This window comes from Xyrauchen texanus, chromosome 24 (genome assembly GCF_025860055.1).
Source record: "Xyrauchen texanus isolate HMW12.3.18 chromosome 24, RBS_HiC_50CHRs, whole genome shotgun sequence".
NCBI lineage: Eukaryota > Metazoa > Chordata > Actinopteri > Cypriniformes > Catostomidae > Xyrauchen > Xyrauchen texanus.
The window spans coordinates 2,661,953-2,674,097 of record NC_068299.1 but is presented as its reverse complement, the minus strand read 5'-3'; the positions used below and the strand labels follow the sequence as shown (position 1 = coordinate 2,674,097).

Below are 12,145 nucleotides of genomic sequence, written 5' to 3'. Positions count from 1 at the left end.
ATTATTAGTCTGAGCTGATATATTGTTTTGTAAAAAAAAATTATCATGTGTCTTCATAAGAAAGTAGACAAACTCCTAAAAACCTAAAATGTTTAGGTGAACTATCCCATTAATTAATAGACAGACAGATAGACAGATATAGACAGACAGACAGATATATAGACAGACAGACAGACAGAGACAGACTTACTGACTGACTGATTCACTGACAGACAGACAGATATATATAGGCAGACAGACAGAGACAGAGTGACTGACTGATTGATTGATTCACTGACAGACAGACATACAGACAGATATATATAGGAAGACAGACAGACAGACAGACAGATATAGACAGACATACAGACAAGACAGATATAGACAGACAGACCGATATAGACAGACAAACAGAGACAGATTGACTGACTGATTCACTGACAGACAGACAGACAGACAGATATATATAGGCAGACAGACAGACAGACAGATATATAGACAGGCCTACAGACAGACAGACAGATATATATAGGCAGACAGACAGACAGCTATAGACAGACAAACAGACAGATATAAATATATAGATAGATATAGACAGACAGGCCTACAGACAGACAGACAAACAGAGACAGATTGACTGACTGATTGATTCACTGACAGACAGACAGACAGACAGACAGACAGACAGACAGATATATATAGGCAGACAGACAGACAGACAGATATATAGACAGGCCTACAGACAGACAGACAGACAGACATATATAGACAGACAAACAGAGACAGACTGACTGACTGATTGATTCAGAGACAGACAGACAGATATATATAGGCAGACAGACAGACAGATATAGACAGACAAACAGAGACTGACTGACTGATTGATTCACTGACAGACAGACAGATATATATAGGCAGACAAACAGACAGATATAGACAGACAAACAGAGACAGACTGACTGACTGATTGATTCACTGACAGACAGACAGACAGACAGATATAAATATATAGATAGATATAGACAGACAGGCCTACAGACATACAGATAGACAGACAGATATATATAGGCAGACAGACAAACAGAGACAGACTGACTGACACAGATAGACAGACAGACAGACATAGACCGACAAACAGACAGACAGACACCCACAGGAGGTATAGTGCTGATGTTCTCAGGGTTCAGATAAGAGAGGGAATTGATGCACGTCTGTACCTGAGATGGCCGTGAGCTTCGCCTCATGGAGGGCCAACAGCTGTGTTTCACTCTCACCGAGTTTACGCCTCAGATCGCTGCCCAACCTCCGACTCATCACCACCTGTACGACAAGAGAGAGACAGATAAGATATTACAAATACTGAGGAAAAGAATGGTTATCCTTAAACACTATAGTTACAGCAGTTAAAGTCAACATGAAACCCAGATGTGTTTGACTCTCTTTATTCTGCAGAACACAAATGAAGATTTTTAGAAGAATATTTCTGCTCTGTAGGTCCATACAATGCAAGTGAATGGTGACCAGAACTTTGAAGCTCCCAATAGCACATAAGGCAGCATAAAAGTACTCCTCTGTTATCAGCGCCATGTTAATTTGACGAGTTTAACTCTTTACTGGCAGAGACTTCTAAACTGAAATGAGTGTGTTTAAATAAAATTAAATCATGCATAGCGTATAGGAAAGACAAAACACGATGTCCGCACAGGACACGGGATTGCACGAGGTTAAATACTGATCTGTGTCTCACACCTATCATATCGCTTATGAAGACATGGCTTAAACCACTGGAGTCGTATATATATATATATATAAAACCACATTTATGCTGCCTTTATGTGCTTTTTGGAGCTTCAAAGTTCTAGTCACCATTCAGGAAAGTGTGATTGTTCTTTACAAATATAATTGCACTGATGGTGAAATCTTATCTGAAGAAACTTGACTGCTTAGTACATTAGCACAAGCGAGCACAGATTATAGATTGGTTATAATAAATGTACTTACTTTAGCTGTTGCTTCTTTAATGGTTAAACTAAGAGCTCGCTCCTGTTCTTGTAGTCTGAAATGACAGATAAAAGCATCTGTCAGATGATAAAGCCATCTTTATAAAGGAGAAACATATTTTTCAGATGAAGGAGCCTTATGTTCAGAATGTTACGGTTAAGTGAAGATTTATTTCCAGCTAAATGAACAACACCAATATGCCCAAAAACACTGGTGACTATAGAAGTAACTCTGAGATTTACAATAAGACTGCCGTCTATAAGTTGTAGATAACTCATTAGCATTGGAGGGTCAAAACCCAAAATCTCAATGTAAAACATCTGACATTTTTGAATAATACTGGGTCAATAAAACATAATAATGCAATGATTAAATGATATAAAGACATCTGCATGATGGCAAACGTCAATATGTATGTCAACAAGGCTGCTTGAACCAAACTAGCATTAAAAATAATACAAATGGGTAAGATGCCCCCTGCTGGTAGAGCGGAGAACAGGATCCTTCTATAAGCAGATTGAACCTGTCTTCAGTGTCAGATTGGTTTTATTTACCAAACTAAAGCTCTGTCAAACATCTCAGGAGGTTTGAAAGCATCATCTGTTGCAACTTTGATTTTCTCAAGAAAGAAAGCTGATTTCTATCTGAAACGGTTAGCGATGAATGACCAATGTGGAGGAATTTCTCTGCAATCTTGAACGCAATAAATATTCATGCCTGTGCTGAAGAGGGGAACAGACACTAAAATATATGGAACGAGAGAAAAGAAGATTGCAGGAATCAAAATAGCAATTGAGAGGGAAAAAAAAAAACCCGGTCCAACAGCAGATCCATCAGGACTCACAAAAGTCTCTTTAAAATGGATTTATTTTATGCCGGTCAGAGAGGCAATCTCTCAGATGGGTGAGTTTAGCAGGGTTCAATGTTGTGACCTCAATCCCTCCATGCAGCCAATACATCTACATATGCATCAGAATAAAAGTTATTCAATCTAAAATCCAATATATCGGTGCTGGAGACGCCCTTCGCTTTTTCACCAAAATGCAGGGGCGTAGATTTGGCTTCAACATTGGGGGGTTACATGTTTCCATTAATCATGGTATAAATGGTATAAATATTGAGGGATGAGCTGCTAATAATGTCCTGCCCCTAAAAACACAGAACTTGTCTAAGTGTAAAACTCCTACATTTAAGCTAATAAGCCATATTACCTGCTGGAAGAATTGTTTATGATTATTATTACTAATTAATGTAATTATTGGTCTTTCATCTAAAGACAGAAGCCACTCCAGGCACTCAATGATAGTGATTTTAGCCTGGGTAAGAGAGTTGTCGACACTCCCTGGAACTACATTTCCAGTCTAATGGCACTTTTCCACGGTTCGACTAGTCCTCGACTCGCTTTACTTTTCTGAGCTTGCATTTCCACTGCAGTTTAGTGACGCCTCAACGTGGGTGGGATTGTAGGCTGATCGTCATTGTTGCGCCGCCTCTACTGCCGTGACGTCATCTTAAACAGGAAACAAACTGACCAAAACAATAACATGACGCTAGCTGTTAGCTACTAGCTCATTGTGCTGCATAAAGCAGTTGTTGCATGGTGATTTTACACAAGTGTAACAGTTACATTTGTCTGGTTGTTTTAGAAGCTTCCAGTAGCTGCTCAAATAAATGAAGTGAAGCTTTTAAGCAGAGTATAGAGTTAACATATAGAGTTAACGTAACAAAACGTACCATCCTCCACCGTGGATCAACGCCAGTCCAGGACACTCTCCCTCCCATTACTCGCCGGTCTTGATAGCGTCCATTTGGTCGAACCACTTCCACTTTTCCTTGATGGTTCTGTAGTCACTTTAAACTTTTCCCTGCACTGTTGGTAGGTCCGGTGGTAGCCGTGTGCGGTCAACAGCTGAGACACTTCCTGAGAGACTTTCGTTTGCACCTTGTTTACTGACCACGGCGTGGTTTTGCACATAGCCATTTCTTTTTCACAATTTGAAAGTCACGTGAACAAGTGATACTGTTAACGCTGTTGCTAACTTTAAAACTAGCGGGTTGATGTCGCGTGTCAGAAATCCAGTGACGCTGGTAGTGACGATTCTCTCTGACCTTACAGTGATCTGCAGAATTTTCACGTCACATTTAGTGTCAGCTCGACTCGCTTGGAACCTCGACTGAGGTGGTACTATAAAAAAGTATCAGGTACCAGGTACTATCCACAGTGGAAAACCCCAAAAAGAGAGCAGAGTCGAGTCGAGTTGTAAAGTGCAGTGGAAAAGCCCCATATCATAATAAACCTAAAATAAAACTTAGTTCCTCAACCCCAAAAAATGACCATGGTAACACAGAATCAATTACAGATAATAACCAGAAGGTGCCCAAGGTGTTCTTTCCCTTTCCTATTCTTTCAGGGGGAAAAGACCCCGTCAAGACCACATCCTGCCCAAAAGGGGAGGTCAACATGTGGCAATACGACACATGGGCTCAGCAGCCGCACATGGAAGAGGCGCGGTGGTACGGGGACTCTACAAACACAGCGACCGGGGGCAGAGGGAGCCAAAAATACCTTATGCTAATGAAATGAAGTTATCACATTTATTCTGAAACAAAATACCCATTTATAATTTTCAGTTTGGTGATTAAATCCAAAGTTTTTAACCCTTGTGTTGTGTTTTGTGCGAACACATTTTGCGTTCCCGGTCAAAAATGACCGGCCCACTAAGAATATTCTCAACCATAAAAAAGATGATAGTCATGTGTTATATATCATTGGAAAGGTCTCAATTAGTAGAATACAATGAGAAAATGTGTTTCATTCAGAGGCCAAACTGCAGTGAGTATTAGTGTATGAAATTCCCACCGACACACATAAATATAATAAACAGAAGTGTCTTTTTGTCACGTTTTTCCTTATTATATTACTTCCCAAAACATACAGATAACATAGACACTGATGTATCGTAACTTACAGCAGACTATCCCGTCTCAAACAAGCCAAACGCAACATAATATCATAAGGAGAACTTTAAATATTCCTCAAAGAGTGCACGTGGAAAGACGATGCACAAAAGGTGCTCGACACACATTGTGTGTGTTTGTGTAAGTGTGTGTATGTGTATGTGCGCACATGTCCGAGGACTTTGTGTTCAAAAACACATCCACATATGTGCTCATCTAAGAACGGGATTCTCCTGAACAAAATATATCTGTATTTTGTAGTCTAATATATTCATTTCCAATGGCCGGTCATTTTTGACCGGGAACACAACACTAATAAACACCAAATAAATCAAAAGAAAATGGTCAACATTTTTGGGGTTTTCAGATTTCATATATGGACAAAGTCAAGGATTTATATTTAATATTTTATTACAGAACATACGGGTTAAATTAAACATACGGGAGTGGTGGTGGCGTAGTGGGCTAAAGCACATAACTGGTAATCAGAAGGTTGCTGGTTTGATCCCCACAGTCACCACCATTGTGTCCTTGAGCAAGACACTTAACTCCAGGTTGTTCCGGGGGGATTGTCCCTGTAATAAGTGCACTGTAAGTCACTTTGGATAAAAGCATCTGCCAAATGCATAAATGTAAATATAAATGTAAGTGTATTATCCATAGGGAATGTGCAAGCGTGATATATTATCAGCCTTTATGAATTTTCAAAATTTTGTGTGGCCGATAGTTTACTAATCTAAAAGAGGAGAAAGGTGTTTTTTGTCTTCTCCAATGTGCACGGTGGAGTTTGTCATTTTACGGGCCACAAGTCTTTTTATTTACACAATGAATATTTGCTTGTGGTCGCTCATTATTACTGTCGGCTACCTCCCGCACTCACGTTCAATCTCAACATCTGTACTTCTCTGTATTTGTGATCAAGCGGTCTTATTATAGGCCTATTTGACAAAGTCCATCTTTCTTATAAATGTGAGCCTATGCTCGTGATGGACCGGTATTGAAGCAATGGAAATGCTGATGTCCTGACTATCAAAGAGGGGAAAAAATGCTCCTCTGTGGTGGGCAAATTTCGCCGTTTCGCTTCTATTACGCAAGTCCACCGATCGTTCACTGATCGGGACGACTGGGACAGTATGTATGCCATGCAGTCTGACGTCACTTCGCACAGTGTGCCATGGCGATATCAATGCATTCATATCATACAGTCTGACAAGCAATTTATAATAAAGGACTATTATAAATCCTACAGTTTGCACCCAAAACATTGTATTTTCATTCTCAAGTGCCTACAATCAAAGCCTTTGGTGACCACAGTCCATTCCTTATATGATCCCCATGATTTTAACCCACGATTGTGTTTTTAAATGAGCAACGTTTGGTGTGAAGGTGCAACCCTGGCAACACCGCACAAGCGTTGCGGCTGCTCTAAAAGGAAGAGAGAACGAGTGTGTAGCATGCGCTTGTTTCTTCAGTTGTGCGCCTGTTTTTTAACTTGAACGACAATAGATTTTTCTTTCACTTCTGCCCTATTTTGTTCAATATGAGAGACGTATTCTAAAAGTATTCTAACAAAATGTTATAAAGTAACTGTATTCTGAATACAGGTGTTTGAAAGTGTAACGCTTCGTGTTTGTGACGCCGTTAGATGCATTCCATTACAGCTCAACACGGACCATCTGATACATCACAGTATCATCGTACTGAAACAGCACTTTTTTTGAGCATCTTCCACCTCACCTGATGATCTGCGCTGGTGGATGCATACTGATCCGAGCGCGGTTCTCTGATGTCATCATGTCCTCCAGAGCTCGACCAATCAGCCGCAGCTGAACCGCATCACAGCCGGTGACCACAGACCCCTCCGCCTCCTCCACCTCCAGTCCCCGTTCCTCCTGGAGCAGCTGGACCTCCACAGCTCTGCTCTGCACCTGAAGCTCCTCTAAACGCCGCTGGAGTTCACACATCTCCATCTGTAGAAGCACAACACAACTATTACAACTGTTTACATTCAGGAAACCCATATACTTGCAATTTATCTGGTTTTTCCATCCAAAGCCACTTGTTGACAGTGACAGTTTCCCCTTTCAAAAATCGTCTTTCTCAAAAAGGGCTTTACAGTCTGATTTTTATTATCTAGAAGTTATTTAGAAAACCTTTATAAGCAAGAATGACAAGAATGAAGACTAAGAACAGCCTTAATCTGCCCTGATGCTTAACAATCAAGGAACAAAAGCATCTTATCAGCGTGTATGTAGTATAATATATATTGTAGTTATACTGTAGGTTTAAACCAGGGGTCTAGTCTGTGAAAAACAAATGCTTAAATATGAAATAAAGCTTCAAGCAAAGCCGTAGTTTGGCTAAATGTTTCACTGCCCACACTTTCCCATTAAAACATATTAAGTTCAATTATAATGCATTATAAAAGTATATGATTCTGTATATCAATAATGGCTTTGCAATGCAAGCATCACAACAAAAGCCTGAGCTAATATGTAAAATGTAGCCTGAGCTCATGAAAGTTACGTGACTGTGGCAACATTTTTGTAAAATGAATCTACATGCTTCATTACACATTTAGCTGCATTTTCCCAGTGAAATGTCCAGCAGGGGGCGCCAAAAGCGAGTGAAATGGTGTCATAATCAGACAAGGTTTTTAAAGTGAATATTAGAGTGAGGTTTTAATGAATAAAATGTACCTCCCTAACCTAAAACATGAACCTAAACTTAGTTAATAGTGTCCTAAAAGCAAATAAGAGGTGAACAAAACAGACATCCTTACCCTAAAGCAGTGTTTCCCATGAAAGATTGTCAGGTGTGCCGTGGAAAATGATAAAATTCCACAAAATAAATAACTGCATGAAAACAAAACAAAAAAAAGTCAAGGATCCAAACTCCTCCCCTTTCGGTAACCATTGGTCACTTTTGAAATCGGTCACTTTTGTGATCGTGAAGAGCAATGATTAATGTGCAAAAGTGAGTGATATTTATACGCGTTAAGAGTCATCACATGACTCGCCCCTGTGTGACACTTTCTGCAACTCTTGTCATGTGGAGGAAGATGCGGCGCTTGACGCTGCCGTTGAACAGTGCGTTAACGCCTCAACTCAACTCATAAGAAATGCACTTTACAATGATGAAAAGAACATTATTGAAACTCAAAATGATTATTATTTGTCTATTATTGTGGTCTTCTCTTATAAAAGTCATGCTCAGCAGTTTAAATAGGCTACTGTAGGAAAATGATCCCGTAGATCTGCTTTGTGTTTATAATTCTTATACTGTAGTCAGTAGATTTGTAGCCATGCAAGTTTTAATAAAGGAGAAGGACGTTATTGAAACTCACTATTATTCGACTATTATTGTTGTCTTTTTGGATGAAAAATAATGCTCAGACTGAAGGAAGTCTATAGATCTGCTTTGTTCTTTTAATGCTTAAACACTATAAAGTCTCTTGGTAGATTTCGGTCATGAATGGCTCAAAATGATTCACTCATCGCACATAAGATGCTCATTTGTCGCCACCTGGTGGCATTTCCAGAAGGGGTCACTGAACTACTCCTTAATAAAATTGAACAAATTTGTGAAACAGAAGCCTCGCCGAAATACTCTTTATTTTGCAGCTAATTCTGCACAATTGTAAACTTGAATAAACTTGAATCACTAAAATAGCTAGAATTGGTGCTTTTAGCTTATTCTTTAAAAAACAATATCCCCAGAAAAAGTTTTCATGGACCAGTGATTGTCTTACCTTTTTCGCCCCTCATGAGTTTGCATCCCTGTAATTTGTTGTGGCATTGCAAGAACAAATCTACAAATTTGAAAAGATGCAAATATGTTGATTTTCATTACACATTTAGCGCTCTTGCCACCTGTGACCTCACACAGCTCAGCCTACCTATGTGACTTGTTTTGTATTTTTTGCATAGCCGAATTTCAAACATTACAAGTAAACACGCTACTAAGACGGACAGAAAACATGGACAAGTTCTTGAAAAGGAAATACATTGACGATGGTTAGCCGTGGCATTAAAAATGTTGGGAAACACTGCCCTAAACCAACACCTAAACCTAACTGATAGTGTCCAAAAACAAAAAAAGCAGCAACCGCATCACTTCTATGACACTTTCGTCTTACGTGTCAGCTTGCATGTTTTGCTGGGCTCGAACCTTGGACTTCCGAGTCCAGTGTCCATCACTCTATCAGGTGAGCTCCCGTGGAAACTAGTCACATTGGAATAAGTGTGTAAATATGGAGTCTGTCATACAAGCGTTAAAATGCATCGTTTTTCAAATGATGCGTTAGAGTAAAAATGTTTCGATACCATCTGTAACGGGAGCCTCCTTGTTAGCGCACCCAACTCCCATGCCGGAGACGCCTGTTTGAGTCCTGTACAGAGCGGGTAGAACAGGAGCATCACAATGGTGCCGTGACCCAGATGAGAGTGAGGTTTAGGGGGGTGAGCGTAGCGGGAGCCAGCTGGTAGATAGCTGTGCAATGTGTGTAAACCTCACTCTCCTGACCTTAATAAGTGCACTAGCATCTGATGCTAGGGGCTGTAACCTTTAGCCTCCTTGTTAGCGCACCCACCTCCCATACCGGAGACGCTGATTCGAGTCCTGTATGGAGCGGGTAGAACAGGAGCATCACAATGGTGCCGTGACCCAGATGGGAGTGAGGTTTAGGGGGGATAAGTGTAACAGGAGCCAGCTGATAGCTAATAGGTGCACTAGCAAATTATGCTAGAGGCTGTAGCCTTTAGCCTCCTTGTTAGTGCACCCACCTCCCATGCCGGAGACGCCGGTTCGAGTCCTGTATGGAGCGGGTAGAACAGGAGCGTCACAATGGTGCCGTGACCCAGATGGGAGTGAGGTTAAGGGGGATAAGAGTAACAGGAGCCAGCTGATAGCTAATAGGTGCACTAGCAACTGATGCTAGGGGCTGTAGCCTTTAGCCTCCTTGTTAGCGCACCCACCTCCCATGCCGCAGACACCATCGAGTCCTGTACGGAGCGGGTAGAACAGGAGCGTCACACATAACATAGGTGTGTGTGTGTGAGTAAATGAGTGAAAAATATGTGTTTATAAAGTCATAATCAGCCGTTGCACTCGTGATTTGTGTGAAAGTGAATAAAATGCACAGTTGTTTTAACGCCTCTAGTGATCATTTCACCAGGAAGCTGTGGTGAAATGTAGAATGCAGCACATTCATTCTATAAGACTAGGTTGTTAATATGGCACTAGTACAAGCTTAACATGAAAACACTGAATGTTATACAATTATCTTTAATATTTCTTAAATATAATATTGAAGAGCGCTCATATGCTAGCATATTTGTGTTCACCTGAATCCTTAGTTTCTCCTGTACCAGCTGCTCCTGTGTTTGTGGTTGGTGACGACAGTCGGATGAACGTCCCTGATCTTCACTCGATTCTCCATTTAGCCTGTTTGAAGAAGTATATTTATAATCATAAACTGCTGTGGAAAAATGATAATTAGCATGTGTGTGATGAATTTATTATAGCTGGTAAAAAAGTTGTTGCAACAAGCAGACAAACAAAAGCATTGGTTTCGGGGAGTGATGTGTCATTGACAAACAAGATATTTATAAAAGTGAAGTGGCAAGAATACAAAGAAAAAATATGCTTATCAATATCAGCAGGGCTGGACTGGTAATCGGGCATACCGGGCATTTTACTGGTGGGCCGACGCACTTCAGGGGCGGACTTGCCAGCGGGATAACAGAGCGGGCCGGTGGGTATACAGAATGGACCACAAAACGGCGCCGCGATATGCAGAAATGGACAGCTTGTTTCATGAATACATGCTTACCTGTGTAAAGTTATATCCAATTTTACAACTTTGTTGCCGTGATGATGTAAAGCCTAAACCGAACATCTCTGGTCTCTGTGAGGCAGACACATAATAAACCCCTCACTGCAGTTATTATAGCAGAGTTTTATCATGTTAACAGACCTGCAGTTGTCTGTCATCTGGAGGGTCCTCTGCACTGCTGTCCTGAGGCGCTCCAGAAAGCCACAGAATTCAGGATGTCTGGACGGAAGTCCGGGTTTAAGAGTCGCTCTCTCTCGCCGCAGATCCTCTAGCTTCTTTCCAAAATGCTCAGCTAGAAACACACAAACAAAACTGAGACTTGACCAAGCAGATTTTAGAAACACTAAACGAGGCACTGGTCAATCCTTCTTTGGTGAGACAGACAACTTGATAAACCACAAAACAGTTTAGATCACTCTCAGAGGAACAATGGCAATCTTTACGTCACTAAAATTGAGAAATGATAAAGATGTAAAACTCCTGTGCGGTGTCATGTAGGAGACCCCGGTTCAATTCCCGCTCGGAGCAGGTCAAGCAGGACCGGTTACACAAGCATTGATCAAGTCTAATGTCTGACCTGTATCATAGTCATCATCCAGTGCTGCTTTGTGCTGTAATCTCTGTAGTTTCAGCATTATGGACTCAATCTAAAGAGAAAAACATTGTTGAACATGAAAAATTAAATGTTAAATGAATTCTCCACCAACATCAAGACTGGCATAATGCACGATGATTGATAATAAACAATATTATTTATAAATCATAATAATAGGGTGTTTCTTTAACTGTGGAAGGTCTAATTAAAACTGAATTGGAAACTTATAACCAGGATCTTTCATTTTCAGTACTTTTAAAATGCCTTTTATGTATATTTATGACTGTTTTACCCAAACCTTGTACTGTGAAAATCAAGGATAAATATACAAAGTATAACATGTTTAAAACTATGATCATGTAAACAAAGAGTGAAACAAACAAACAATTTAATTTACATTTATTGCGTGAAAATTATTTATATGACTGTCCCAGTTGTGCCGTAATTTCCACCACACCAAATAATTTTACCCCTAATAAAGTTTTTTGAAAAGTTAGTGTACTTGTTAACCAAGTGGACAAAAATGTCAATGAAGATTGTGAAATATTTAATAAAAAATGTAATCAAAAATAATGTTCACGAGTGAGGGGACAATGGAGCGGGAGGTTGGCCGGAGAATCGGGGCAGCAGGGGCGGTATTGCACTCGCTCTATCGCACCGTTGTCACGAAAAGAGAGCTGAGCCGAAAGGCAAAGCTCTCGATCTACCGGTCAATTTTCGTTCCTACCCTCACCTATGGTCATGAAGGTTGGGTCATGACCGAAAGAACTAGGTCG

The 12,145-nt window shown here is 40.4% G+C and overlaps 1 protein-coding gene across 3 annotated transcripts in view; it reads right to left on the bottom strand.

Annotated features, from left to right (window-relative positions):
• LOC127617577 (disrupted in schizophrenia 1 protein-like) overlaps positions 1–12,145 on the bottom strand; it is a 69,511-nt gene that overhangs the window by 38,349 nt on the left and 19,017 nt on the right. For all 3 annotated transcript variants that reach the window (XM_052089556.1, XM_052089557.1, XM_052089558.1), the window contains 6 exons: positions 11,352–11,421; positions 10,916–11,066; positions 10,284–10,383; positions 6,676–6,908; positions 1,981–2,035; positions 1,197–1,299 (listed from right to left, as the gene is read on the bottom strand). In XM_052089556.1, coding sequence (XP_051945516.1) covers positions 1,197–1,299; positions 1,981–2,035; positions 6,676–6,908; positions 10,284–10,383; positions 10,916–11,066; positions 11,352–11,421 — 712 coding nt within the window. The remainder of the gene's footprint in view (positions 1–1,196; positions 1,300–1,980; positions 2,036–6,675; positions 6,909–10,283; positions 10,384–10,915; positions 11,067–11,351; positions 11,422–12,145) is intronic.